The sequence below is a fragment of the Trichomonas vaginalis genome, chromosome II (genome assembly GCF_026262505.1).
Source record: "Trichomonas vaginalis G3 chromosome II, whole genome shotgun sequence".
Lineage (NCBI taxonomy): Eukaryota > Parabasalia > Trichomonadida > Trichomonadidae > Trichomonas > Trichomonas vaginalis.
The window spans coordinates 16,051,991-16,079,845 of record NC_067204.1 but is presented as its reverse complement, the minus strand read 5'-3'; the positions used below and the strand labels follow the sequence as shown (position 1 = coordinate 16,079,845).

Sequence of the window (27,855 nt, the reverse complement as noted above, 5' to 3'; positions counted from 1 at the left end):
TTAAAATTAAAATTTTTGATATCGGAGGATAAAATTGATAAAATGCTGTATTGCAAGTATCGAAATCCACGAAATTGTGAAATGAAGTTACGTATGCCACAGTTTACATCATAAGGGATTCAACCCGCGACGTTCAATTGTAAAATCGATGTTATTTACATCAAAATGATATTTCATATATGAATTAACTCTTACAAGCCAAATATTATTATATTTTGCATAGAAGATTTCATCTTTGTGCAAACAATCTTCAAATTGTTTACAAACGGATTTAGTCAAATATTTCTAAGATTTTGTTAAGACGGCCAATTTGGTGCGAACATTATTATTCGTATCATTGATATCAAGTTAACAGGTGTATTTTTGGGATAAATTGCTATTCCATCATATCACATCTGAAAAGACTATTATTTTCTAGAATCTCCTTCTCCATTTGTTGACGTGTTGAAAGACTAAAACAAATCCAATCTTCTTATTGATTCATGATTGTACCGAAAAATTTTCGAAATTCGATTACGTTTCTTTAATTGTTTTTCTATTCAAAATGACATACCATTAATAAACATTACAAAATAATCTTGCTTTTCTTATCCAATATTGTAGTTTTTTTAAAAATCTTATTTTATATTGAGGATTTTTGAACCATGAATTTTCACCCATGCTTGGAAAGATATCGTAAATCCTTCTATCACCAAAATGCTCACTTTTATACTGAGATCTACATCATCTACATTCTAAAAAAAGTTCTGATATGCAATCAAGCTAGAAATAGTTTTTACACATATAGTATTTTAAATTATTTGAATCATGGGCTTCAGAATAGTTACAATTATATACTCCCTATGCAGCACATCAATATAAGAAGATTTATCGCAATAATGAGCACTACATTGTCAATATGTTTTGAACATTAAAGCATTTGAATGTATTACGTTATTGAATCAATGAAGAAAATTAAATGTAAATAAATATTCATAGAATTTTGTTTAATGAAGGCATAGCGATCAGGTAATTTGTTTCACTTATATTTATGAAAAATGAATATCAGACATAAACATTCAACGATAGGCCTTATTTGGCTCCCTTGTAAACCAATAAAAAATGAGTGAATCTACGAATTTTGAGTGGGGAGCAGTTGTTATTTTGATATTAATTGCTTTCATCCTTTGTATATGGATGTATACAATATTTATCCACAGGCAATCCATCAAAACTCTTCCAAATCATATTATATATTTCAAATCTTCTGCAAAACAGATCGAAAATCAACTCCAAAAATCTTCCGCAAAATCTCAAGCATCATCAAAGACAGGACCTCAAAGACAATTTTTGGATTCTGCGCCATTCCCAGAATTCAAAGTATTTTTACCAGAAGAAATCGCTCCATATGGCAGCAAAACCATTTCACAGCCAAATATCAATTATTCCAAAGATACTACATCAATGGTTTCCAAAGAAACAGTACCAAAATCTCAACAAAACGATTACGAACCAGTCCGCAGAACTCCACAGTCATCAAATCTATTTCAGTCCATCCAGAAAGACGCAGAAAAGCTTCATGATGATACAAAGAAGGCTGAGAAAGAGAGAAAATTAAAAGAAAAGCAAGAGAAAGAAGAAGCCAAGAAGAAGGCTGAAGAAGAAGCAGCCAAGAAGGAAGAAGAACAAGCCAAATCTACTCAAAAGAAGCTAAGTACAGGCGGCTTAGGAAAGATTTCATTAGGAAACTTACCAAAGCTTACGTTGAAAGCAGAAACAAAGACAGATGAAAATAAGACAGAGGAAAACAAAGCTGCACCAACAAAGTCAAATGAAGCAAAAACTGAAGAAAAGAAGGCATAATTTTCATTTTGTATCAATTAGCGTATTGAATTTATTATATACTTGTAAACCTGATAGAGAATTTATAATTTTTACTCTTTTTTTCTTAATATTTCTATCAATCACTAATAATTTTTAAATTTATACGTATTTACTATTGAACAATCAAAAGCATGAATTATGGATCTATTGCCTTTGAGAGATACATCTAATTTTCAATAATTTATGAAATGATCCAAAAGATAACAATAAAATGAAGTTTTATAAAACAAAATATATTTTTACATAACAAATAGAACTAATTTTTGAACAGGGTTCTTTCTAACAAAGTAAACAAATAAACAAGTTGAATATGTTAATAATATAACAAAATAGGAGCAAAATTACAGAGTATCATTGAAATACTCCTTTGCATTGAAAATATTTCAATGAAATTGAAAAGAATATCACACATATTTGATCGAAGCTCTTCCATTTGCTCCAGTATGCGTTCTTTGACCGCGTCGAGAGTTAATTGGCGTGACTGTAGGTGTTTTATGAGGTCCCATTGGGCGAAATGTTGTTCGGCGAGTTTCGGCTTGAGATGTTTTTACAGCTCTAAGCTGTTCTGTAGTTACATCATTTTTGAGCTCATTGTATACATCCATAGCGAATTGATTGGCAATAACTTGAATCATAGTTTCCACGTCTTGGACAGTTGTTGTATCTTCATCGATAGAACCAAAATTGGCAAATAATTGCCCGGTTCCGTCAGATGGCGTTGCAAAGACAGAACGCCACTGGTTACATTCTCTCCAAACATTCGGCTCGTTAAAAACTGTTGACATTAAAAATTTTTAAAATTATAGGGGGAAATAATAAATATTTTAGGGATAAATTTAAAAAGACGTTAAATGTCACGTTTTTGTTCTATTTTCATCAATAAAAACAGGAACTTAGAATTACATTTCCATGACTGAAGATACTGTCTTGCTGGATAAAATCCAGAAGGAAAATAGCATGGAAGAAATCAAGCAAGTTTTTGCAGAAAATTTGAGACTTTCAAATGAAATACGAGCTTCTCAAGCCGAAAAGGATGATTTATCAAGAAGACTTCAAATATCATTACAGAAAATTCAAGAATTGAACAAACAAATAAATGATCAGAAAAATATTCATTCGCAAATTCAAGAAGATTGCATCAAATCTTACGAAAAGCAAAAGGAGAATGACGAAATACAATTTCAGAAGAAAATCAACTGCTTAAAGACAGCATTATCCGAAAAAGAAAAAACAATTCAGTCATTTGATGCAGCACTTAATACATATCAATATCAAATTGATCAAATATGTAATGCTGCATCATCTTACTTCGGAAAAACCATAAATGATGCAGAATCCGTTATCAAATTATTATTGTTACCAAAAGACATAGATGAGCAGCCACCAATAACCCAACCTCCACCAGAACCTATTATAATTAAAAAGGAATCTAAAAAGGCTAAGCTATACGAAGAGAAGTTAAATGAATCAGAACAACTTCGAAAAGATAACGAAGCAGCATTTATACGCAAGATAGATTCAATTGTAGACACATATGAAAAGAAATTAAAGGAAAGAGAAAGCAATATTCAAGATTTGAATCTTCAAATTCGTTCATTGAAAGAAAAACTCGAACAATCCAATGATCTTAAGGGTGAAATGCTTAAAAATCAATCAAAAGAAAAGGTACAATACCAGCTTAGTGTTAACGAGTTAGAAGCACAGAAATTGGAAGAAATTTCAAAATTAACAAAGAAAGTCAACAATTTGGAGGAAAACCTTCAAAAAGAACAAGATAAATCCGAATTATTAAAGAAACAACTTGTCATAACAATGAAGAAATACAAATCCACTGCTAAACAATACGATGACTTGAATTCAGATTTCGAAAAGCTTAAATCTACAGAAAGACAACTGAACAATGAAAACAAACAGCTTATATTAAAAGTTAAACAGTTAGAATCGAATATTTCTGATGCCAACGCAGATTTACTTTCTTATCAGAAGAAAAATGAGGAGTTATCAGGACAAAACAGAGCATATCTTAATGATTTGAATCAGAGAGCCGTCGACCTCGAAAAAATGAAAGTAACACTCTCTCATTATTTAGAAACAAATAATCAAGTCAAAAGTGAGATAGCTACAGCAAATAGTGATAAGCAAAAACATATGGAGCAGTTAAATGATAGCATTAAGTTGATAGAACAGAAAGAAAAACAAATTCAAGAATTAAATAATCAATTAACTGAATTACGAAAGGAAAACAATAGTGTCAAACTGAAACTAACAACTCTATCACAACCAATTAAAGAGGATGAGCTTATTCCTTTGGCTTGTTGGTCATGCTCTCTGTTTCCAAAAGAATTACAAAATATTTTATCTGATTTAGCAAGAAATAGAACTATTCAAGCTCCAACAAAGCTTAGGCATTACTTAACAATGATCGCAGAATGGTATAACAATCAAATCGATAGGGTAGAATCCGAAATTTCAAAAATTAAAATTGAATCCGAAAAATCTAACATAATGAAGAAAGAATTTGCTCAATCAATGAAAACATTACTTCCAACATATGATATTGACTTCACTAAAATCATTGATTGCTGTGAAGAAAGACAAAAATTTGTCAATTTTATTCAAAAAACACAGATAAATCTAAATCTTGCTAAAGCATCATCCGATGAAAAAGAAGCACAGTTGTCAGGTCTATTAGTTGCCATGCAAGCAAGTTCTCCAGAAGAAGCACATTCATTTATTGGCTCAATGTCTGAAGAAGTCAATAATCTTAATGATGATGTCGAAAAAACATTGAGGAAAATGGAGAAGCAAAAAGCAAAATTCGAGTCAATAGAGAAGGATTTGAAGCAACAAATCGATGATTCAAACAAACAAATTGATAATCTAAAAGCTCTCTTGAAGAATTCAGAAGATTCATTCGAACAAATAAAGAGAAAGAGTAAAAGTGAAAAATTCGAATTTTCTCAAAAAATTCAAGATTATGAACATAAAATACATGAGTTGGAGCTAATTAATGAAGCTAAAGTTGCAGAGTTACAGAATGCCAATGCACAATCACTTGAATTAATGGGAATTGAGAAGAAGAAAAACGTTTCTTTCACAGAAGAAATCGAAAAACAAAAAGAAGAAAATGAACAGTTGAAGGAAACAATTCAGATGTTAACGAAACAGAAGAACAAAGCAATTAAAGATATGAAAGAAGAAGTCGATCAAAAGCAGGACCAATATAAAATGGAACAACATAAATTGCAATCCGAAATTACACTTTTGAAAGAACAAATTTCCAAAGTTGTTGATGAATACAAGTTACAAATCGAAGATTATAAGAGTTCTATTGCTGCCCTATCAGAATCTAAGGTAGCAGTTGAAAATAAAAACAATGAAATTTTATCAAATAATTCAAATTTGCAATCTGAGAGACAAAAACTTTTACTTCAAATCCAATCGCTTAAAAATGAAATAGAACGCGAAAAGAGATTATCAGAGACTCAAATTAAAGCTAAAGAATCTCAGTTATTAGCTGAACAAAATAGAATCAATGAATCAATGAGAGTGAAAAGCGAAACCGAAAAACAAAACATATTCTCAAAGGTTGCAAATGAATTCTGCACATTGTTTGACGTTTCAACTACTAGACTAAATGAATCCAACTTCGACATGTTCCTTTCGAATATTAGGAATAAATTAAATGAATTGTTGACAGTTGAAACAAAGCTTAGATTGCTTTTAGCTCTTGGACCTCAGCAGTCAATTGTTGATGCTGTCTCACAACTACTGCTCTCGAGTTAGATAAATGTTATTTATTTTTTTGTTAAATTATTTTCTAAAAATATGTTTATTTTTTATCTCATGATTCACATGATGTTTCTATTTCAAAATACAACTCATTTTGATAACGACATTAGTTGAAAAACCATCTTATTTCCTCATATTTCAATACCTCCCTAATCTTTTATAACTTAATATGAATGTTATTACTTCAATGAACTTATTTTAGCGTAATTCACTATTTAACTGAGCGAAACTTCTTAATTACCAAAATAAGAAAACTATTCCAAATAAATATATTTTAATTCTAATATTTTCAAAATCACATGCAAACCCATCATTAGTAGGATTCATTAATACACCATATTATTAGCCTTTTACTCCTTTGGCTACGAAATCTATCTTTTCTTATCAATACTTGGGAAAATATGGAATCGCATGTCGCATGCCAATTTCATGGGAGATTGCTAGCCATGTAGGAGCCAATTGTCAGAAAAAAAAAGAAATGTTAAGTGAAAAAAAAATATAATGTAAACGAAGTAAGTCTTTAATGAGCAGTAATTACTAGTTTGGATAAATTTTACTTAAATTATTTAAAATTGAAAAAGAACGCTTTAGACGAGAATCTTCAAATATTCCTCAGCGCAGTTACGAGCACGCTTTGTGAGTGTAATCTTCATATCTGAAAGTTCCTTGTCGACATCAGTAAGGAATGTGATGATGAATTCGATTAACTTGGAAAGAATCATTTGTTCTGTGTGAACGTTTGTAACAAGGAAGGAAATATCGTAACCTTCAATTGGTTTACGACGGATGATACGGAATTGATCAGCACGCTGAGCAAGGAAGCGCATGAACATTTTTGCAAGAATTCTGTCGACATCATCGATTTGCTTTACTTTTACGGAAATGCGGACACTGTTGATAGCTGTTTCGATGTAGACCTTTTCGTACTGTGAACGAGAAATCAAAAGTGGGCGAGCAATGACTTCTGGTGTCTTGCCGATTTCAATTTCGGGCTTGTTTTGGCGCTCAATTTCCTGTGAGGCAAAATTACGAAGGCAGAGTGATGCCTGAAGTGTTCTGCGAATAGCTGCAAGGTATGAGGCTAATGGATTTGCCATTCTCTTTGATTCAAGTGCAAAAAAGTGACACGATTTCAATGGTTTATTTTATAATCGGTGACTTGACATGCGCAATATGCCCGTCAAAGACCACGCTCGAATTTTAGATCCTTTTATGGAAATATATTAATGTTAAATGAAATTCCCCATCAAAACATATATTTTTCTCATAATTTTTGAATTTTTACTTTTTTCGACTTCTGATTTGTGTAATTATGCGAAGGGTTAGAAATTACATCATCAATACACTTGAATTTTTATAAGAAAAATATACTTATCCAGTAGAAAAATAAAAATTCTTCAACTCTCATTATATTTTTATTGAAAATATCATGCTTTTACAGATACAAATGTCGATCAATTTGAATTTAATTAGATAACATTCAAATGTTATTCAGAATTTGAGATTTCAATCAGAAATGCGAGATCATAAAGGGGAAATCGTTTCCATTGTAATCATAACGGACTATTAGGTCGAGCATATTATGGAAAAACTTAATTATTTTAATAAAATTATAAAAAAATCGAAAATTACAAATAATTACCTTTAAACAATATAATAAACACAATTAAGCAGCCTTACCTATTCTCATCTTGCCTTCCATTGTATGTATTCTATAGCCAAATGAGTCGATTAATCTTGCAAGGAAGAAACCACCGCCAAAGATGCAGAACAGGCGAGAAATAAGAATGTATATAGTAAACCTATCTGGTTTCCCAACAACTGCGACAGTTGCAAAGTAATAATTGAAAAAGATTCCTTCACCAAGCCTTGTTCTATCTGTAATTGGTATTTTAGCACTGTCAACAGCGTACTGGAATCCGTGGGTGATAGAGCCGTCCTGATTATGCATAACAGTGGGAACAGCCTTTAAATCGTATCTGTAATGGAATTGTCCGGGTTCTGACTGTACAATAAGTGCATCATCGAGTGGTTGAGGACCAAAGGAAGTTCCAAATGTGATGTGATCGATGTAATGAGTAAGATTTAATAATTTAGTGAAAGGTTCTTCATTAGAAGAGAAACGAGGCAGGATTCTGATACCACCATCGATAGCGCTAACATGATGGTTACCAAATATTTGGCATTTCTCTTTACCTGTGAAATCATATTTTTCATTTATGCATTGCTGCCATGTAGTTACGTTTGTAAGTGGTCTTCCTGCTTTTATGTGGTGAGAAACAACGTCTTCGCATGTATTGCAACAACGAGATCCTTCTGCAAACTCAGTTCCATAACATGAACCACAATTTTGGGAAACTTGAGAGTATGGAATTGGATTTCGATTATTATCTAGACGCAATTTATAGATGCTTTTTGAATTAGGGTCTGTTAATGTACCTAAAACATCATAAATGTCTATAGAAACTAAAATGCATGGTAAATCTACTGAAAAGTTGAAAGAAATCGTAAAATCAGATAAAGCATCGGATAATTCTGAAAGTGAAACAAGCTCTGACTTGATTGGAGGGTAAACAAATGAATAAATTTCGAAAAATGAAAGTGCTGCCACAGCTGCGATAGAAATGATTGAAATAATAGCACCACAAGTTGTCTTATGGACCATACTTGCATCAATAAACTTTGGGAAGAAATCAAACATTTTTTTAAGATTTGTCACTTTTTAATCTTTTTTCTCCACTTCGATAAATAACAGAATTATGATCAAACAAACAGTCATAAACTGTTGGATGATAATGTCTAATAAAATATGCCTATGAAATACTATTCATATTTCAGCTTAATGTCAATATCTTTACCATAATCTTGCCAAATTTACATTTTGTATGACTTAATATACTATTCTTAATAATGTGACGAAATAGAAATTCTTACCTCATCCATTTCATGCAGAAATATATAAGTTTTAAGATATTTTCTAAGATCTGCTTCTAACTCATATAAAAAGAATAGCATCACTTCACCAAGCATTATAAATAGTAGATGTGTGATCAATATTAAACTTATCAGTTTCATAATAAGTGTATTTCTCATTAAATCTTCATATATAATACTATTGAAGAATGATATAACCAATGTAATGATATATGAGATAAAACAAACATATGTTCATTGATAAAAACTATAAGAATCCTAGCAAAATGAAGAAATTTGCGATAAGATTTCTTTAAATAATGATAAAACAAAGAGTGGGATATATATTGTATATAGAACTTTTAAAATATAAATAAGAATAAAACAAACAACTAAAAAATAAAAACAAATTAAAATTAATTTCCGGTCTTGCGTTGATAGTAAATCAAAATAAGCTTTTGTTGAGCCTTAGACAAATGAGTTATCCTTTTATCAATTTGTTCCTTACCCAACACGATACATAACTCGACGAAGCACATTACAACAGATTTACGGACTTCAGGGGCTGGTGATTCGAAGCACTTAGATAGATCAGGAATCAATGAATCAACAACGTTTTCAACAATACTTTTGTCCAATTTCGGAAATGATCTTGTGCAAAAGTCAATGGCTGCTTTAGATATAGCCATATCTGATGATCCCATGTAAGTCTTGATGCAATCAAAGACATCCGATGGCTTCAAAACTTTCATTACTAATCTTAATGCTGCATCAGCGTTTTTCGTATTAACAGGACCATGAGCTTGAGTTAGTAAGCCAGGGACAACTATTTCGAAGTCTTGACAACCTCTCTGCTGGAATGTTTGTTGAATTAATTTCATAATTAATTCAACTTCTTTTGACTTGATCAAAGCAGTATTCAGCTCATGGAGATACTTAGTACGAATAGTATTCCATGTTTCTCCACTCGATGTCTTGAGAATTTCTTCCATTTTCGGCAAAAATTCTGCCAAATTTTTCTCAGAAAATTTTGGTATTTCCATGTCAAATTTATTGACTAATTCGGGAATGAAAGGAGCTGCGAAATCATGGAATTGCTTCTGTTGTGTTTCCCTCAACCCTTCAATAAACCTCAGCACGCTTTCTTTGTTCGCTTTGTAGACATTTTGCACTATCATTCCTGCAGTATTTCTGTCTTTTACGTCTCCAAGATTATGTGTTTTGAAGGCATGATTTAACAGTCTGTGGCTTGTTCTTTGTGCGCTGATATTCGCTCCTTGGCTTACGAGGTTTGCCAACAGCAAGGTGATTGATAGGGAAGGGACTTGTTTCAAGGCGACATTTATGACTTCGTTGATATCTAATGCTTGTGGCAATGCCATGAACAATTGCTGAGCAGCATTTGATGATCTTGGATTTCCAACAGTGATTGATTCTGTCAAAACATCAAGTAATCGCTCTAGAATTTGGCCGGTGAAGTAAGATGGGAATGCAGTGACTAATGATTTCATTGCCGTCAATGCTTGGGATGATATAAGAGCCGAATTCGATGAGCAACATTGTAAACAACCATCAACAACAAATTTGATGTTGGATTTGAGTTCTTGAACGCGCCCATCATCGATATCACCCTGAAGAGTCTCTAGGAACATTGGTTCTTCGCCTTCGAGCAAGTGATCGTTGTTTTCGGGTTCTTGACGGCGACTTTCAAATTTTTCGGAATTGTGAGGTTTACTTTTCCTATTTGATGCGCTTGAATGACTTGCCTGTGGTCGGTCAAATACAGAAGGATTCTGTTGAGATCGAGGACTAAGTCTCGATTCTGGTCTATAATCTTGTGATGTTAAATTTTCAGTAACTTTATTAAAAACACTTAAATCACTTGTTCTTGTTTCCATAAAGTTATAATCATCATATTCATGAGGTGCGTATGTCTTTGGACGTCTTGGGGATTGTTCTTCTGCTGATTTCTTTATAGCTGTCTTTGGCTTTTCATCAATTTCTTTGGTTTTTCGCATTCCTATCCTTGTGTCACTTTTTTGTTTTTTAATGGGAGGAATAACTTCATCTTCCTGGTTTTTCTTTGGCTTTTCTGAAATTGATGATGCATTATGACGCATTCTTGATCCAACAGATTCGGATCTCTGCGTTTTGGCCGTTGTTTCCAACTCCTTTTCTTCTTTTTGACGTCGGGAAGACAAAGGAGTTTCATTTGTTTTCTTTCTTGTTGTAGGTGTTGACATAGTACTTGCTCTATCGTCGGCACGACTTTCTAGACGCTTTCCAAATGTCGTAGTATTGAAATTCGTGTCTTTTCTGGCTTGTTGACTCGTTGTTGTTCGTTTTGGTTGTAAAGATGGAGCTCTATGCTCTCTTGATGATAAATCAGAACGTGTAGTAGATGCAACGCTGGGAGCGCGCTTCCTCTTTTCAACAGAACCTATTCTTTCGTCGCATGTTTCAATTGTCTCTTGAGAAATCGATTTCTTCGTTCTGGCATCGCAATTAGAAAGTATAATATCAGCAGATTTGGGTAATGCTGTTTGGAGTGCTAGTACTGTTTCGCGGGCTTTCTGTCGGACTAAAGAGTTCGCATCAGAGATTAATTTTGAAATAGTATCTTCGATTTGTTTTGAATATTTTGAAAGAATTTCGATATTCCATCTGATAATTGTTTGTTTTAGTGCTTCTGCAGCACATTCTTTCATTGCAGATCCTTTTGACTTCGTAATATCAAAAATAGATAGCATTACTCTCCGGGAAGGACAAAATTTAGCAATAGTAATAATAGCATAATAGCTACTCTCTGCAATAATCTGTGTACCGTGTGAAACTCTCGATATCAAAGACGAAATGAAATCACCTACTAAATCAATTTCTTGACCTACTTTCATTGCAATTAGTGCGATGCATAGACATGCGTTTTTAACAAGAGCGCTTCGCAAATCCAATGCTGTTTGAATGATACCGAGAGATAGACGATTTAATCCTTTGTAGAAAGATTCATATTGAAGTGCACCGCCATTAATTAAACCCATGATACGAATTAGGGCATTTTGCTGTTCATCCCATTCGACTCCTTTATCTAGTTTTTTTTCTAATGAGTTAATTTCTTGTTCTGCTTCAGAATCTGAAGTTATTTCAATTGGATCGATATCAGAACCAGGATTTTCGAAAATTGCACGTGTTTGTTGCGTTAAATCTGTAGTTGTTGGATATTCTTCGGATTTTTGGCGCCGAGTTTTCATTAAAAAAATTCTTATAAAATAAACGGACGCTTTTCAAACATGTTGAAAAGTTTTTTACTTGATTTTCTTCGCACAATTGCTTTCCTTATAATTCATTGCTTAAAAAAAATCTTATTCTCTAATTCCATAAGAGATATCATGGAAATTCCCAGGGTCATAGTCATGGTCGAAATCTTTGTTGTCAATAAAGCTCCTCTTCATTTTTTAAAATTACCGCTAAGTTGAGTGATAGTTTGGACAGGATAAATTCCTGAAAACTTTTACTGCATTACTGCATAAGCCTAAAAATTCAAACCTCCACAGCAAGCCGCCTTGGATCGAAAAGTGAAGATCAAAATCGAATATGCTCATTAATTTTTTTTTCTTTTTCCTCCAAGTTCTTCTATCCTTTTTTCCTCTTTTCCTATTCAAATATGTTTGCCAATTTCAAAGTTATTGCATTTTTACAAATTTAATTTTGCATCTTTCAAGTTTTACAGATATTAAATCGCGATGTTTATTCAAAATCGGATAATTTTTAATGTAATAACGAATATATAGTAATTTTTTGAAGTTATAAATAATATTTTTAATTGCAGTTGTTTTGCTTTCTTATTTCACAAAGTACTAGTTCTGGCTTCGAATATCGAAATGAAAGTAATGAAGTCATTGTTAATTGCTCCTCAGATTTAAATGGTCAAAATTATAGTTGATTATGCCTTCAAGAATTGTCAGAATTCAATCACATCAATTAGTTTTGAGGAGGATAGTAAAGTTATCAGTATTGGTAGTTACAGCTTCTATAACGCAAAAATAGAAACAGCAAATCTCAGTAATTGTAATAAACTTACATTGCTTAACGAATCAGTCTTCGGATATTGCCGATTCTTGACCTTAATTTTACTTCCACAAAATATTTCAAGTATTGGACGTGACTGCTTTCTTTGGGCTTCATCTCTTCAATCAATAGATTTACCAGATTCAGTAGAAACTATATATCGCGCCGCATTTTCATATAGTGGTTTAACAACCATTAAAATTTCGAAAACTTCTAAATTATCAAAATTAGACTCAGTTTGCTTTACTAACACAAAACTTTCGTCATTTTTTATTCTAAAATATCTAAAAGATTTAACATTCGATTCATTTGATGGCTGCCAATATTTAGAAAATATAACATTGGACCCTGAAAATCAATATTATAAATTTGAATCAAAAACTCTATTTTCAGGAGCAGATAATTCAACATTATTTAGGGTAATTAATACATATTCAGAAAGTGTTTATGTCGTTCCTCCTTACGTAATAAATATTTCCAAAAATTGCTTTTATAAATTAAAAATTAAATCTATTCTACTTCATAACAAAATTACTTATATTGGAAAATATGCATTTTATGAGTGCAAATCATTAACAAGTATTACACTTCCAGAAAATGTTATATCGATTAAAGATTATACATTTCAATATTGCACATCACTAACAAGTGTAACTCTTCCAAAAAATCTTCAAAATATTGATGCTGCTGTATTTGATGGATGTACCTCATTAAGAAGCATTGTTTTCCCAGAGAGCTTGAAAATAATTGAAATTTGGGCATTTTATCAATGCACAAGCTTAAACAATATCACATTCCTTAATAATTCCAATTCAATCATATTTGGACTTAACCCATTTTTGGATATTTTAAATCCAGTAAATATATATGTTCCAGGCATGCTTAAAATTATTGAGGGAGTTCCAGAGGTTTTTCCAAAAGGGAGCCATTTATATATAACAAATCAAACAATTTTATTATCTTGTGTTAAATATATATTTGGGGAGAAATTTTTTCATGTTCACTTTGATGAACCACTTAAAATTTCAGATAAATCAACAATTGATACCATCATATACATATCTATTGAGGATCTATCTTTTCTTCAGATTAAGCCTAAAACAATAGATGACTTTATATACGATCATGGTATTTCTGCTTTTCTCTCGTCTTTCATCATTAGCATTATTCCACAGTCTTAAACTTAAAAATCTTAATTTGTTTTATTGATCTTCAATTTTTCCATAACTTATATTTGCAGCCATCAGAAATATGAGATATTAAAAGAATCCAAATCTATATATATATATATATGCAAATTCATATGAGTCATAAGCAGAGTTTTTTATAGAGTTGATTGATGAATCCATATATCTCTATGCATAGAGATATATCTATATGCATCACAATATATCTCTATGCATCACAATAAAGATATATGCATTTCAATAAGTATGTATGCATTACAATATAGATATATGTAACACGATAATGACATATGCATCACAATATAGATATAAGTATAACTAAGTAACAATATTTACTAGTATGAAGCGCTAAATTAAGTTGCTATTATAGTTATAGAAAAAAATAACCCATTAATTAACATCATTATTATAATAACAATAAATCATTATATAATTGAAGATATTAATAGGATTATATAAAATTTTTTAACAATAAAATTTGAAATTTATATTTTTGTTGAAAAAAAGTGAAACAATCAGTTAAAAATTTAAAAGTAAACTTGACAAGAATTTTATTCCTTAAGAATTAACGTCCTATAAACTGTGTTTAGAGATGGATCAGAATTTGAAAGGTATTCTTGGGCTTTCACCTTAAAAGAGTTGAACACATCAGGCTCCGTATGATTTTCAAGCAAAGAAGCAGCATAAAATATATAAATAACAGAATCAATATCAGGAAGAGCAGCAAGGAGCTGAACAGCCATGGCAAGGAATAGCTTGGCATGCCCTTTCTCAGCAATACCCTTGATAAAGGATTCGTAAGGCTTTTCTGATACTAAATCAACGTAATATTGTAAAATAATCTGGATAAGAGGTAGAATATGCTTAGTAAATGCTTCTTCGTTATCACTTGTTGTCATTACGTTCAAAATGTTTGCAAGTCCAGCGAAACTCTTTCTTCTCATCATTGGGTTGAAATTGTCGAGAACAGACTTAAATGAGGACTCCAGCCACTCCTGATCGATCTCAGGGGATATAAGTATTTTAATGGCTGAAAAAGCAATTGTAGGATTCGAATGTTTTGTTAATACGTATAATTTCTTTGCAACAAAGGCAAAACTTGTTTCTGGATTATGCTTCTTGACAAGTATCATCGATATGCATGTAGAAAAGCTATCTCCTTTGAGATTTAAGATTCTTTCGATAACTTTCGGTTCATTCGTTCCGAGGTTAGCAATTGCGAATAATAAAGCTTCAGAATAGAAGCCTCCTTTTTCTAGAATGCTATTTTCGACCTCTGGATAAGCTGTTCTGTGTCTGGCGAGGAATTGCAAAGTTAAGAAGTTTGTGAAGTCTTCTTGCTTTGCAATCTTGACCAGATCATCTGGTAACTTCGCAACACGTCCAAGGAAGTGAATTAACCTTTGTTTGAACAAAGGTGGTAAAATTTGATAAATTCCGGCTAATTTCTTTGACATTCCTTCAGAATTGAGTATCTTTGCAGTCACATTATCGAAATCAGGAAGATCTACAAGTAATGTGACAACTTCGTGAACAAGAGGCTCTAATGGAGAAGTTGTTTCTTTTCCGAAGAGTCCTTTCTTCGAAACCTTCGTAATTTCTTTCGGAGGCATGGAAAGTATGTGGATGATTGTATCTGAAAGTAAATCAATGCATTTATCAAGTTTTGAACCTAAGAAGAATAAAACGCGGAAAAGAAACGGAGCTTGTTCGGTAAATTTGTTTGCCATGAAGCTGATTGATATTTTCTTGAGTAACTCTGGAACACGAGCGGATGTTTGAACAAATTGTGAATGAGAGATTAAATGGAAGCATGTAAGCTTAAAACATTTGGTTTCTTCTTCCATTTCTCTCATGAGGATCTCACAAAGTGGGCCAATATAGTTAGGCTCTGGAGAATAAAAACATAAGTTTTTCAATGAGTGACGAAGCTTTTTAGCTGGTTCCTTTGGATTATTAAGGGATTGAGTAATGCTTGTGATGGCTTCAATTGTCGATTGATGCTTTAATGTCGTTGCATTCTCTCCAGTAATCAGCATTTTTTTTATTGATAAGTTTTTTTTATATCTATCTATCGGTCTAAAAAGGTGACAAATAATCTTCGCTATTTTTTTGATTCGAAGCCAATTTTCAGTTCATATTTAATATAGTACTCAAGATGACATTTTCAAAATGATAATTGAATAGTTGCGCATCACATCAAAATGCAAAGGAGACGTCGCATTATATTTAATACAATAACTTCCCACACCAGTATGCTTTTATCGCAAGGATACAAATATATACATCAAACTTAATCGTATACTGTGTAGCGTGGTTTTATTCAATCTCAATGAGATGAATATAGGACCAACAAGGAAGCTTCAGCTATTCATTCATTTATACTTTTGAAATACTACAATAAAAGGCTAAACTGACTGATATACTTTTTTCATATAAAAAAATATAATAATAATTTTTTTTTCCTAAATTCTATTTAGAACACACAGCGTATTTATGTTCTCGATTTTTGCAATATACAAATATGAAGTTAATACAAATATTCTAATTTTTAATCTGAATATTATAATTTTGTAATGAATTGAAAAAAATACATAATATTTTATTTAAAATAGTTATGCATTTTCTTGAAACAACGACAATTTATCAATTTTACATTTATTCAAAAAAAAATCATTTCATAGTACCGGGGAGTGTTGGCATAGCACCATCACCTGTTAAATTCTGGTTTTGAGTCTTCTGCATCTTCTCTTTCATCCTATTATAAGCCTTCTTTTCAGAGAACTGCATATCACGAGCTTCTCCAAGTTGTTTTGTGAAAACTTCGTATTGAGATTGATATTCGGCCAATTTAGACTGTTGTGTGTTCAATTCAGCAGCCATAGCCTTTAATTGTCTATCTTTCTGTTTGACTTTTAGCTGCAACTGTTTGAGTTTGTGGAGCATTTCAGGTGAAGGCTGTTCGCTCATCAACTTCTGTGTAGACTCCATTTGTTTCTTCAAGTCTGCGATTTCTTTCTTTGTGTTGACGATCTCCTCAGTCTTCTTGATCAAGCGATGTTGCAACTGCTTGATCGTCTTGAGAAGCTCTGCTGGCGGTGGATCTTCATCGTAAAGATGGCGCCATCTGTGTGGATTGTTAGGATCTTCGAGTTCTTCGGAAAGAGCTCTGACTCTCGTCTGTTCTTGGACTAAGTCTTTTTGTAATGTAACGACTTTGGCTTCTAATTCTGCTGTTTGGTCGCATTGTCTTTGCAAAATCAAGTTCTTTCTCTGTGTGTCTTTGATGAGACGCTGAAGTTCATTGGCATCTTCGCATCTCTTGTTGTACTCGATCTCGCCTTTCTTCAAAGTATCTTGAAGAATCTTGATTTTCTCGTATAACAATGCAATTTCGTCGTTTCTTCGGATCAACTGTGTTCCAAGAACATCTCTCTCTTTCATCATGCGGAGTTGCTCTTGAAGAAGGGCTTGGCGCCCTTGATCGGCCTCTTTGATACGGTCCTCAAGAACTTTAAGCTCTTCCTGATGCTTGTTCATCGTTGCTTCGGACTCTTGGAAGGCTGCTTTAAGACGTTTCATTTCACTTGTCAGTTTTTCTTTCTTTCCTTCAGCTTTCTTGAGTTCGAAGTGCTCGGATGAGTATGTGTCTTCTTTTGCACGGATTTCGGTCTTAAGTTGGGCGGCTTGTTGGGTCATATCCTTGAATTTCTTCTTCAAATCTGCATTTGTGTCTTGGGCAGAGACCAATTGCTTGTTGTAGTTGTTCCTTTCAACACGCAATTGCTCGTATTCCTTCTGTTTAGCTTTGAGCTCTTCATCTGCAGCTGCAATTAATCTTTGGGTATGATTCAACTGGATTTCGCTCATTTTGGCTTCTTCCTTCGCTTTGATGTATTTGGTTTGTGCATCAGCGGCTTCTCTGGCGCATTGCTCTCTCTTCTTCTCTAAATCTGAAATAATCTTGCGCATCTTGCCAGCTTCTGTTTGGTAATCGACGAGTTTGTCTTCAAGTTCCTTTCTGTGCTCTGTTTCTTCGGCCGTTAACTTCTTTTGTTGGTCAAGTTGAGTTTTTGTTGTTTGCTTGGTCTGCTCGAGGCTGGCGAGCTTCTTCTTCAACTGCTCGTGCTCTTCATTGTTAGCACTGAGGCTGCGGTTGAGCTCTGCAATTTCCTTTTCCATTCCGGATACTTCAGTCTTAAGAGTTGCGAGTTCTGCTTCATCCTGGTTACACATGTTACGAGTCTGAATGATGTTCTGCTGTAAGGTGTGGTTTTCACGTGTTTTACGGTCAATTTCATTTTTGATTGATCTGATTTCTTTTTCTTTCTCCTGTAATCTGTCTTCGAGAGCCTTAAGATCATTTTGGAGTTCTTTGTTCTTGGCTGTTTCTGTCTTGATTTGAGCATCGATTTCTTCTTCCTGTAATTTGGCTTGTTTGTTCTCTTGGTTGACTTGTTCGATGCTTGCCTTAGCTTCAGTAATCTCTTGGTTAAGCTTCTCTTCTTCTGCAGCAAGAGATGCAAGATCTTTATTCTGATTTTCGATTTGAGAAGCAAGTTTTTGCTGAGATGCCTGCAATGATTGGAGCTGCTTAAGAAGTCTGTCACGATGGAGTGATTCGTGCTCAACTTGTGCGCGCTTCTGTGTAAGAGTTCCTCTTAAATGTTGAACTTTTTGTTCCATCTGTAATTTTTCTTGTTCAGCTGCACGGTGTTGCTCAAGAACAGTTGTAAGTTCGTTACGGAGTTGAATGATTTGATTGAGTTGGTTATCACGTTCACGAATAAGAGTTTCCTTTTCTTGCAAGAGTTCTTTGACTGTATTATCGTGTCCGTAGCTAAGAAGGCCACCTTGTTCTACAAGCTGTGTAAGGTGAGCAATTTCAGCTTTCAAAGATTCAATCGTCTCTCCGGCTTTCTTTTCACGGCCTTGAGCTGTTTCGACCATCTTCCATGCTTTGTCAATTTCTTGATGTAAAGCTGCAATAGTACGTCTGTCTTGTTGAAGAAGTTCGAGGGAACGTTCAACTTTTGTAGAATTAGATAAAATTTCATCATTTAATTCACGGCATTTAGTAATAAGGCGCTTGTTACTTTCGTGTGATCGCTTTAAAGCTTTATGAAGACGTTCGTACTCATCTCTGAATTTTTCTAACGAACGATCTCCAATTAATTCTTGAATGACAGCCTGGAAATTCTGTTCGAGCTCCTCGTAGGCCTTGGTGTCAACAGCTAGTTCGTTGAAGTCACCACCGCCCGCAGCAGGAGCGCTGTTTTCCGTCATCTGTCTGTTATTCAAAAAAAAACAGACAATTCAAAATTTATCGAGTTTAAAGTGAATAATTAAATAATACTTATAAAAGAAATAAAATTTATATTAAAATGATGATTGCAATTAATAACGTTTTTTCTGTCATGTAAATTTGACAGAAATAAAGCGGCAGAATATTTGATAAGTTTACATTTTAAAAAAATTATGGCTTGCAGTAAATGGGAATATGTAAAAGATTTTGAGTTAGATGACAGACTTTTGCCATCTACTTATATCGTTGTAAGAGTTGATGGTCGTGGTTTCACAGAATTCTGTATTAATCACAATTTAGAAAAACCTTTAGATGATAGACTAATACGTCTCATGTCAAATTGCGCACAGAAAGTTATGCTAAAATTTGATGAAATGGTACTTGCTTTCGGTGAAAGTGATGAATTTTCATTCATTTTCAAAAAATCAGCAAAAGTTTTCAACAGAAGAAGAGATAAAATCAATTCTACAGTTGCCTCCTTATTTTCATCCATATTTGTTAAAGATTGGTCAAACTTTTTCCCAAATTTACCACTTCAAGATCCTCCTTCCTTTGATTCTAGAATTGTTCTTTATCCATCTCTCGATGTTGTCAAGGATTACTTATGTTGGAGACAAGCAGACACACATATCAATTGTTTATATAATTATACTTTAAATGTCCTCTTGAGGGCAGGTGAAAATCCAACAGATGCGACAGAAAAATTGAGAGGAACATTTTCTAACGATAAAAACGAAATCCTCTTCAAACATGGTATTAATTATAAACTTTTACCAGCTGCTCATAGGAAAGGAACTGTTTGGATTCATGCAAAGAAGCTTTTCGAAACAAATGATGATCTTATTCAGGATGCTTTTTGGAAGAAATACTCAAAACTTTTTGAATAAGATTTTTAACATAATTTTGAATCATGAAATACACATTTTAGGGTTTGTATTACGTTTTTATCTGTTAAAATTAGAATAAATAGATGTTTATATCTTATATATTTTTTTATTGATCTTATATCTTAAAATTATATGAGAAGTGATCTTTGATAGAAGTTTATAAACATCAGAAGAGCTGGAATTTATTAGTAAATAAAAAAATTAAGAATGATTACATATCAATTGGAAGAAAAATAACTGTAAGGAGTAGAATATAAAGGCATATACTGTTGTAAATGAGATGTTATGTTCTGAATCAAGCGATTTAGTGGGCATGATAGATTTTGAATTGTCATTTTTGTAAAAGAAAAAATTGGTAATTGGCAAACTATAGACTGAATGGGGGTAAGTGTATAAATAAGTATAATGAAGGCAGTAAAGCAATTAATGAAAAATATGAAAATGTAATGAAAATTTTTAGGGGGAGAATGATAATTTAAAGAGATGAATGAAAAACAAAGGCAAAGATGAAAAAAAACTTAATATTTTGGTTTATAATTTTAACGAATTTTTAAAATAAAGTGATTTGTGTGTACCATAAAAGAAATAGAGAGTCTTAGCACTTCATGCCACCACCGACAGTGATTTCTTGTTGCCAGTTGATCTTCTGTTTCGAGTACGGGAATTTTCGACGAAGCTGGAAAAGAACATTTGTGCCGATCTTCTCAAGTGTTGTCTTGTAGTCAGCAAGCCATTCGTCTTCGAATGTGCGAATAGCTTTGACAACTGACTTAGCGTCGCCAAAACTGCATGTAGTGTTGCAGTCGCCATCATGCTGGCAAACTGCATTGCCCTTTTCGAAGAAGTGCTGTATAGAAACAATCTTGCCTTCGAGTGAGCCACTCTTGCTTAATGTATACTTGGCAACTGTCTTGCCTGTACGGAAGTTCTTAAGTGAGATGGATGAGCCGCGTAAAACAATAACAATACCATTGTTGGTATCGTAAACACCGGCGGCGGCGTTTTCCTTATATGCATTCTTAGCGTATGCTGTAAGCTCTTCTTGGAGCTCCTTGGCAAAATCACTCATGTTAGCTTGATCACCAATCGGTGTGGCAATGCGAGATTCAAAATCGTATGTAATTAATGAACTTGTGACTGGATCAACGTAAATGCCATCCCTCTGGCAGGCTTCTTTGCAGATAATGACTTTGTGATCTTCTACGTCAACAACGATGCACTCTTCCTCTGCCCAGGTTTTGAGTGTTTCGGATCTGGCTCTGTTGATGAGATCTTCGTCGTTAACAATAGAACGGAGAGCTGCTGTGCATTGTTCGTATTCGCCTGGTGGGGCGTTTGCAAGGAAGGTCTTGATAATTTTGATATTTTCGCTCTCGCTCATTTATTGTAACTTCACTTTTCCTTACTTTTTGTCCGGTTCAATTTGTTTTCTCCCCCTGTCAAAGTTTTTTGAACAAAAACGGTTTGGACAATTATTCATTGCTATAATATGCCTTATTACAAGTTTGCTAATTGCTTAGCGCTATAGCAATACATTGTTATAAGGATGTCAATTTGGAAGAAAAGTGAGAAAATTCCTAAAATGCTAAAAATGAATTTTCCAAACGTATTTTTTTATCTCATTTTTTTGATTTTGAAAAAAATTTGGAGAGAAGAACTCTTCGTTTTTGAATTTTATCACGATGGTTTTAAAGTATATTAGACACATGTATTGGTATTACTATTTTTGTATATTTTGAGAGAAAATCCCTAAAAAGTGAGAAACTCTAAGACGGTTTGAGAAAATATATAAACTATTGAAAATTTGAATTAAACTTCTAATTTGGAAAAAAGAAATTTGGAAAGAAGAAAATTCAAAAATCGAGATTTAGACTCAGCATCAAATGGAGAACAAAATGTTTCTTCATATGAAGGAAAAAATTTTCTTGTGAAGAAATAGAGTTTTTAAAATTTTATTGTATATAATGAAATAAACAAATATTAAAATTATTTTTTGATAACAAGTAAATTCCCAATAGAAATTATTTGAGAGAAAAAAAAAGAAAATTGAAAAATATTACTCTCCTTTATATTTCATGAGATTTTAAATTTATTCTCATAAAATTGACAATTTTATACGTTTAGATGAAAATAAGTGATTTTGGTTGAAATAGAAATTATTATTTGCTTACAGCTATCAAATATATTTTTGCTATTTTGATTAAAATTTGTTAATCAAATTAATAAATTTTTTCTAAATATCTTAAATATCTGGATCACTCACATATACAATGAATTGAACGATAAAAATAATACAAACTCAACTAAGTTTCCTGTCTTTCAACTAAAAAAAATTATGTAAATTAAATTAAATTGTTTATTCAAATATAAAACAAAGATGAAGTAATTACAGTTATCATAAACTTTATGAATAACTCTGTAATTGGTTCAGATTTTCGTAAAAATATTTTTATTAATATCGATAAGAATACGTTTACCTACTATCACAACATATCGATAAACAAGAGTAGAGTGATTTTTATCATCGAAACTTTTTAAAAGCTGTAAGCTGGAAGTAAAAATCTTGTTTTTTCTGAGTCAGTTGTAGAACTATTGATGCACGAGTTATCATTGTGATGTAGAAGGATGTCAATGTACTGACTGAAGGATATGAAGTGAATTGAATTTCATTGCATTTCAATTTGATCAAAATTTGTTGAAATGATATGAATGTGTCAACATCTGTATCACTCTCTTTCACTCCTTCCCTATTCTTTCGAGAACGAAGCTAGCTCAGCTTTCGCTGAGCGAATTGACACTTTTGATGCCCTAAACGTACATATTCTCAAATTTATCGAAAAAATTATACCACCTAAACTAGTATATTCTTATTTTAAATATGATATTATCCTTAGAATCCACACTAGAATATATTTAAATCAACTTTTAAAAAAGTTCGAATCCTGCGCGTCTCACTTTTTAAATTTTCGAAAAGGAAAATTATATTCTCCTAAAATGAAAACAATTTTCCGAATTGACATCCTTAATTGTTAAGTTTGACAGAGAAACATCGTTTGCATCAAGCGAGAAAAAAAAATTCTGCAAAAGGGCAATTGCTAAGCGTGATGATCTGACACACATGGAAAATGCTAAAACATTTTCTCCGTTATCTCTTATTTCTTATATTTTTTAATAAATTTTCTAAATTTCATGAAATCCTACTGACACTTATAAAACAAACTGTCATCCTTATTAATTGAATATACTATGTCGCCAAAAGAGATATATCTATCATTATAGTGATATATCAAAATCATAAATTTCCTGGAATAGTTAATTAAAATGGTACATATATTTATTACACCATATCATTCCAACAAGATTATCTTTTCTGTCTACTAATCTTCGTTTAATTTTCAAAATCAAATTTCAATTCTGAATTAGCTATTAACTATGCAATACATCGACTCCAATCATCTCATTTAAACTCACTAGTTATTAGATGTGAAATTCTCTTTCCTCAAAAGGCAAACACGACTTTTTGATCTATCGTTCATTTCATTCTTTCAATAGAGAATATCAAACCAAAATTTGCATTAAATAGCACATATATCTCAATATTCAGTTGGATATGGGTTATGAACTTACCAAATTGGTTTTCTATTACTATATAATTGATTTTCAACATTTTAAGGGCATTAAAATATAGGTCATTGCTATCTATGCGTGTAAGTAATAATTGGTTGTTATTTCATAAGGATAACAGTTTGTTTTATAAGTGTCAGTAGGATTTCATGAAATTTAGAAAATTTATTAAAAAATATAAGAAATAAGAGATAACGGAGAAAATGTTTTAGCATTTTCCATGTGTGTCAGATCATCACGCTTAGCAATTGCCCTTTTGCAGAATTTTTTTTTCTCGCTTGATGCAAACGATGTTTCTCTGTCAAACTTTACAATGTATTGCTATAGCGCTAAGCAATTAGCAAACTTGTAATAAGGCATATTATAGCAATGAATAATTGTCCAAACCGTTTTTGTTCAAAAAACTTTGACAGGGGGAGAAAACAAATTGAACCGGACAAAAAGTAAGGAAAAGTGAAGTTACAATAAATGAGCGAGAGCGAAAATATCAAAATTATCAAGACCTTCCTTGCAAACGCCCCACCAGGCGAATACGAACAATGCACAGCAGCTCTCCGTTCTATTGTTAACGACGAAGATCTCATCAACAGAGCCAGATCCGAAACACTCAAAACCTGGGCAGAGGAAGAGTGCATCGTTGTTGACGTAGAAGATCACAAAGTCATTATCTGCAAAGAAGCCTGCCAGAGGGATGGCATTTACGTTGATCCAGTCACAAGTTCATTAATTACATACGATTTTGAATCTCGCATTGCCACACCGATTGGTGATCAAGCTAACATGAGTGATTTTGCCAAGGAGCTCCAAGAAGAGCTTACAGCATACGCTAAGAATGCATATAAGGAAAACGCCGCCGCCGGTGTTTACGATACCAACAATGGTATTGTTATTGTTTTACGCGGCTCATCCATCTCACTTAAGAACTTCCGTACAGGCAAGACAGTTGCCAAGTATACATTAAGCAAGAGTGGCTCACTCGAAGGCAAGATTGTTTCTATACAGCACTTCTTCGAAAAGGGCAATGCAGTTTGCCAGCATGATGGCGACTGCAACACTACATGCAGTTTTGGCGACGCTAAGTCAGTTGTCAAAGCTATTCGCACATTCGAAGACGAATGGCTTGCTGACTACAAGACAACACTTGAGAAGATCGGCACAAATGTTCTTTTCCAGCTTCGTCGAAAATTCCCGTACTCGAAACAGAAGATCAACTGGCAACAAGAAATCACTGTCGGTGGTGGCATGAAGTGCTAAGACTCTCTATTTCTTTTATGGTACACACAAATCACTTTATTTTAAAAATTCGTTAAATAATATTTACGATTTTTTTATATGACATCCAAAAATGCTTAGATTTTCATTTTATTGTTGTTATTATCATCTTACTTACTGTACTGAATCCAATTTATTACACAAACTTTAAGAATGTAAAGAAAAATTTTGAAATTTCCAAACAAAAAAAAATCCAATCAAACCTCAAACTAATTAATTTATAATTTATATAATTTTATGTACATTGATTATATTTATTCAAAAATTGTATCAAAATTCGCTATCAGCTTCAATGAAATTCATTACAATGATCTGATATCTATATCGCAGCAACTCTACCAATTCTTCAAGCCATTATATATCTCTTTATGAACTTCTTATGCTCCAGTTATTGATCTTCCCACTCAAATTTCGATCAGCAAAAAATGCCAAAAAAACTAAAAAAATTCAAAATGACAGCAGTGATGGTTGAAGAGTCCGAATTTTCAAATAGATTTGTTGAGGATTTTCTTCCATCATTAGGGACCTTAAAAAGTTCAGGTATAACTATTCCTCCTTGGCTTGAACCTAATTTTTGGGATAATTGTCGACATCAAGACTTTGCGCGCTTAATCATCGTTGAACTTTTCGATTATATAATAAGTACTGTGAAAAGATCTAATGCCACTAAAACAAATGAAACTCCGCCCGAAATTGAGTCGGCATTACTCGGAATTAGCCATATTATGCTTACTTTTAGAGTCACATTTGAAAAACAGTCATGGACAAATTACTACAACAAAATAGTTATGCTTCCATACCCAATTGTTCAATACATTTTAGTTTCTTTGAATAAATACACTCAATCTAGTGAATTCAATATGAAAGCAGTTTTAAACATGATTACAAATAAATACGATAACCTTTTTACCAAACAATCCATGCCTTTGTTTAATTTGATTTTATTGCTCAGAACTTTACATTCTGATCCTTCTACGGCCCGCGCGTTCTTCGTAGCCCTTAAATCTCGTTTGGAAAGTATTAATACAACCAGTGAAACTATTGTTCTCCTTCATGTTATCGAAATAATTGTTACAATCTTTCCTGACTTACAAAAAGACTTTTTGCTCGATCTGGCAGACCAATTAAAGAGTGTATATATACTTCCGCTCCCTGCTTCTTCAAAAGGCTTCGAAATTCAGAAAAATGTTAGAAAATCGATTGAATATCCAGGATTCTTATATTATAAGCTCTTAAGAACAATAGGATCCACCAACGAAGCTACCGATGCAGTTATACCATTCCTTTTCGATGCAAATTACCAATTATTACCTACATTTTTACATTCACGCCAGAATCCATATTTTTCGATCCAGAAAGCTTTCATTAATTACGGAAATTATTATCTTGTTAGGAAATACAACGAAAAATCAAGGCCAGCAAAAGAAATCATCCAAATTTTACAAAATCTCGATTTTGACGAGAAATCTGAAGAAAAAGTCATCCAAGAATTCAACATTACAAAGAATCCTGCTCCTGTTGAAGAATTTGACGTTTCTACTCTTGCTCCACCTTTAATTCAACTTTCCCAGAAGAAATTTTCAATGACACTCTTCAATATCCTACAAACTGACACTTTTGTCGATGGGACAGAGTGTTTCATGTCACCAATTCCGATGAGATTCATTTCGGAGATAATAACACCGATTGCGAGGTGGGCAAAGACTCGCCCGCAGAATAATATCTGGGATTATAAGATTCTCGTGTCTTCCAGCGCTTCATTTATGTCCCACGTCCTTCTTGGAATAATTCAAGGAATATTTAAGTTCAAAGAGGATATTTCCAAGATGGTCTTGTTCATTTATTTGATACAGATCGACCAAACGGACTATTCGCCACTTTCTGAGTACATTGGAGCAAATGATGAAATTTATTCAAGATTTATTCACAATGTGTTCTCAATTTGCAGTCAAATCGCTCCAACGCTCAATTCCGTATCCCAAACTAACTTCCCATTGATTGTTTTCGAAAAACAATGTTCACCAAATATTTGGTTCTCAAATCCATCTCCTTCTGCGATGATTCAGAACGCCATCCAGGACTACCTCATGTTTGCTCAGAACATGGTCAGCTGTTACGTCTGGAAAGCCGTTTTACAATTTGATCAGAAATCTATAACGGTTCCCTTCATAACGTCACTACATATTGGCGTACAATTTTCCAGAGGTCGATTCGTTGACGCCGAATACTCGAAAAAGATCAAAACCAAGAAAGTTTTGATTTCATATGATTCCGTTGAGGTTGCTCCTTATGAAATCACGTCTGTTGCACTCTGGAATGTCGATGCCCGCTTGAAGATTAGGCCTAGCGACCCAACTCTCATCATGGAATATATTAATGATACAACTAACCTAGATATTGATAATTTCAGAGAGCAGCTGAAATCTCAGATCAAAAGAATTCCTGTCAAGCAATTTTACATTGCTGGAAACGAGAAAAACCCCGTTTACTTCAATGTTTTCATTGATGGAATCACATACGAAAAGATTAGAACCGTAACAGTCTTTGCCATGGAATTTACGGAAAAGAAGACACATATGACGCTCAATATCCCAACTTTCCTCCCAATTGAGTAATTTCATGTTTTATTTTATTTATGTATATTATCTTGTTTTAATAAAAAGCATTATAAACCGATTAATTAAGTAATTTCATGTTGTATAAGCATTATAAAAAAACTTTATATATCACAACCTATAGATGACCAATCTCGGACGAATTAAATAAATTTTTGACCTATAATACTCTAGTTCACTCAATAAAGGTGTAATGTGAGATTTTCTGTTCCTTTGTCATGAGATTTTGGAAAATCAAACATATTTGATTGTACACTCAGCTAGTTATTGATTCTCAAATTTCCTTGAGTCGAGTTTTATTAATTTAAAGTATCAAAAACATAAAAATTAAC

At 32.9% G+C, this 27,855-nt stretch overlaps 13 protein-coding genes across 13 annotated transcripts; 6 read left to right on the top strand and 7 right to left on the bottom strand.

The window, feature by feature from the left end:
• Window positions 1-1,095: 1,095 nt before the first annotated feature.
• TVAGG3_0553490 (uncharacterized protein) lies at window positions 1,096-1,892 on the top strand (the record flags this gene model as incomplete). The annotated part of the gene is made up of 1 exon (XM_001309777.1): window positions 1,102-1,842. One exon carries the CDS (start codon window positions 1,102-1,104, stop codon window positions 1,840-1,842), a length of 741 nt encoding a protein of 246 aa, XP_001309778.1.
• A 191-nt stretch (window positions 1,893-2,083) lies between these two features.
• Window positions 2,084-2,653, bottom strand: TVAGG3_0553480 (uncharacterized protein; the record flags this gene model as incomplete). The annotated part of the gene is made up of 1 exon (XM_001309778.2): window positions 2,268-2,648. One exon carries the CDS (start codon window positions 2,646-2,648, stop codon window positions 2,268-2,270), a length of 381 nt encoding a protein of 126 aa, XP_001309779.1.
• A 91-nt stretch (window positions 2,654-2,744) lies between these two features.
• Window positions 2,745-5,691, top strand: TVAGG3_0553470 (A-type inclusion protein-related family; the record flags this gene model as incomplete). Its single annotated transcript, XM_001309779.1, has 1 exon — window positions 2,773-5,649. The coding sequence occupies one exon, from the start codon at window positions 2,773-2,775 to the stop codon at window positions 5,647-5,649; it is 2,877 nt and encodes a 958-aa protein (XP_001309780.1).
• Window positions 5,692-6,002: 311 nt separating this feature from the next.
• TVAGG3_0553460 (actin-related protein 2/3 complex subunit 4 family) lies at window positions 6,003-7,020 on the bottom strand (the record flags this gene model as incomplete). Its single annotated transcript, XM_001309780.2, has 1 exon — window positions 6,243-6,752. One exon carries the CDS (start codon window positions 6,750-6,752, stop codon window positions 6,243-6,245), a length of 510 nt encoding a protein of 169 aa, XP_001309781.1.
• Window positions 7,021-7,158: 138 nt separating this feature from the next.
• Window positions 7,159-8,356, bottom strand: TVAGG3_0553450 (vesicle-mediated transport; the record flags this gene model as incomplete). The annotated part of the gene is made up of 1 exon (XM_001309781.1): window positions 7,322-8,356. The coding sequence occupies one exon, from the start codon at window positions 8,354-8,356 to the stop codon at window positions 7,322-7,324; it is 1,035 nt and encodes a 344-aa protein (XP_001309782.1).
• A 568-nt stretch (window positions 8,357-8,924) lies between these two features.
• TVAGG3_0553440 (microtubule binding CLASP family) lies at window positions 8,925-11,844 on the bottom strand (the record flags this gene model as incomplete). Its single annotated transcript, XM_001309782.1, has 1 exon — window positions 8,985-11,816. One exon carries the CDS (start codon window positions 11,814-11,816, stop codon window positions 8,985-8,987), a length of 2,832 nt encoding a protein of 943 aa, XP_001309783.1.
• Window positions 11,845-11,937: 93 nt separating this feature from the next.
• Window positions 11,938-13,814, top strand: TVAGG3_0553430 (ribonuclease inhibitor domain-containing protein; the record flags this gene model as incomplete). The annotated part of the gene is made up of 1 exon (XM_001309783.2): window positions 12,489-13,814. One exon carries the CDS (start codon window positions 12,489-12,491, stop codon window positions 13,812-13,814), a length of 1,326 nt encoding a protein of 441 aa, XP_001309784.1.
• A 529-nt stretch (window positions 13,815-14,343) lies between these two features.
• On the bottom strand, window positions 14,344-16,227 carry TVAGG3_0553420 (armadillo (ARM) repeat-containing protein family; the record flags this gene model as incomplete). The annotated part of the gene is made up of 1 exon (XM_001309784.1): window positions 14,372-15,859. One exon carries the CDS (start codon window positions 15,857-15,859, stop codon window positions 14,372-14,374), a length of 1,488 nt encoding a protein of 495 aa, XP_001309785.1.
• A 258-nt stretch (window positions 16,228-16,485) lies between these two features.
• On the bottom strand, window positions 16,486-19,106 carry TVAGG3_0553410 (cilia- and flagella-associated protein 58-related family; the record flags this gene model as incomplete). Its single annotated transcript, XM_001309785.2, has 1 exon — window positions 16,494-19,106. One exon carries the CDS (start codon window positions 19,104-19,106, stop codon window positions 16,494-16,496), a length of 2,613 nt encoding a protein of 870 aa, XP_001309786.1.
• Window positions 19,107-19,273: 167 nt separating this feature from the next.
• TVAGG3_0553400 (tRNA guanylyltransferase protein) lies at window positions 19,274-20,291 on the top strand (the record flags this gene model as incomplete). The annotated part of the gene is made up of 1 exon (XM_001309786.2): window positions 19,299-20,012. The coding sequence occupies one exon, from the start codon at window positions 19,299-19,301 to the stop codon at window positions 20,010-20,012; it is 714 nt and encodes a 237-aa protein (XP_001309787.1).
• A 245-nt stretch (window positions 20,292-20,536) lies between these two features.
• TVAGG3_0553390 (barbed-end actin filament capping) lies at window positions 20,537-21,428 on the bottom strand (the record flags this gene model as incomplete). Its single annotated transcript, XM_001309787.2, has 1 exon — window positions 20,608-21,393. The coding sequence occupies one exon, from the start codon at window positions 21,391-21,393 to the stop codon at window positions 20,608-20,610; it is 786 nt and encodes a 261-aa protein (XP_001309788.1).
• Window positions 21,429-24,053: 2,625 nt separating this feature from the next.
• TVAGG3_0553380 (barbed-end actin filament capping) lies at window positions 24,054-24,963 on the top strand (the record flags this gene model as incomplete). Its single annotated transcript, XM_001309788.2, has 1 exon — window positions 24,105-24,890. The coding sequence occupies one exon, from the start codon at window positions 24,105-24,107 to the stop codon at window positions 24,888-24,890; it is 786 nt and encodes a 261-aa protein (XP_001309789.1).
• A 386-nt stretch (window positions 24,964-25,349) lies between these two features.
• On the top strand, window positions 25,350-27,588 carry TVAGG3_0553370 (uncharacterized protein; the record flags this gene model as incomplete). Its single annotated transcript, XM_001309789.1, has 1 exon — window positions 25,361-27,523. One exon carries the CDS (start codon window positions 25,361-25,363, stop codon window positions 27,521-27,523), a length of 2,163 nt encoding a protein of 720 aa, XP_001309790.1.
• Between the last annotated feature and the right edge of the window lie 267 nt (window positions 27,589-27,855).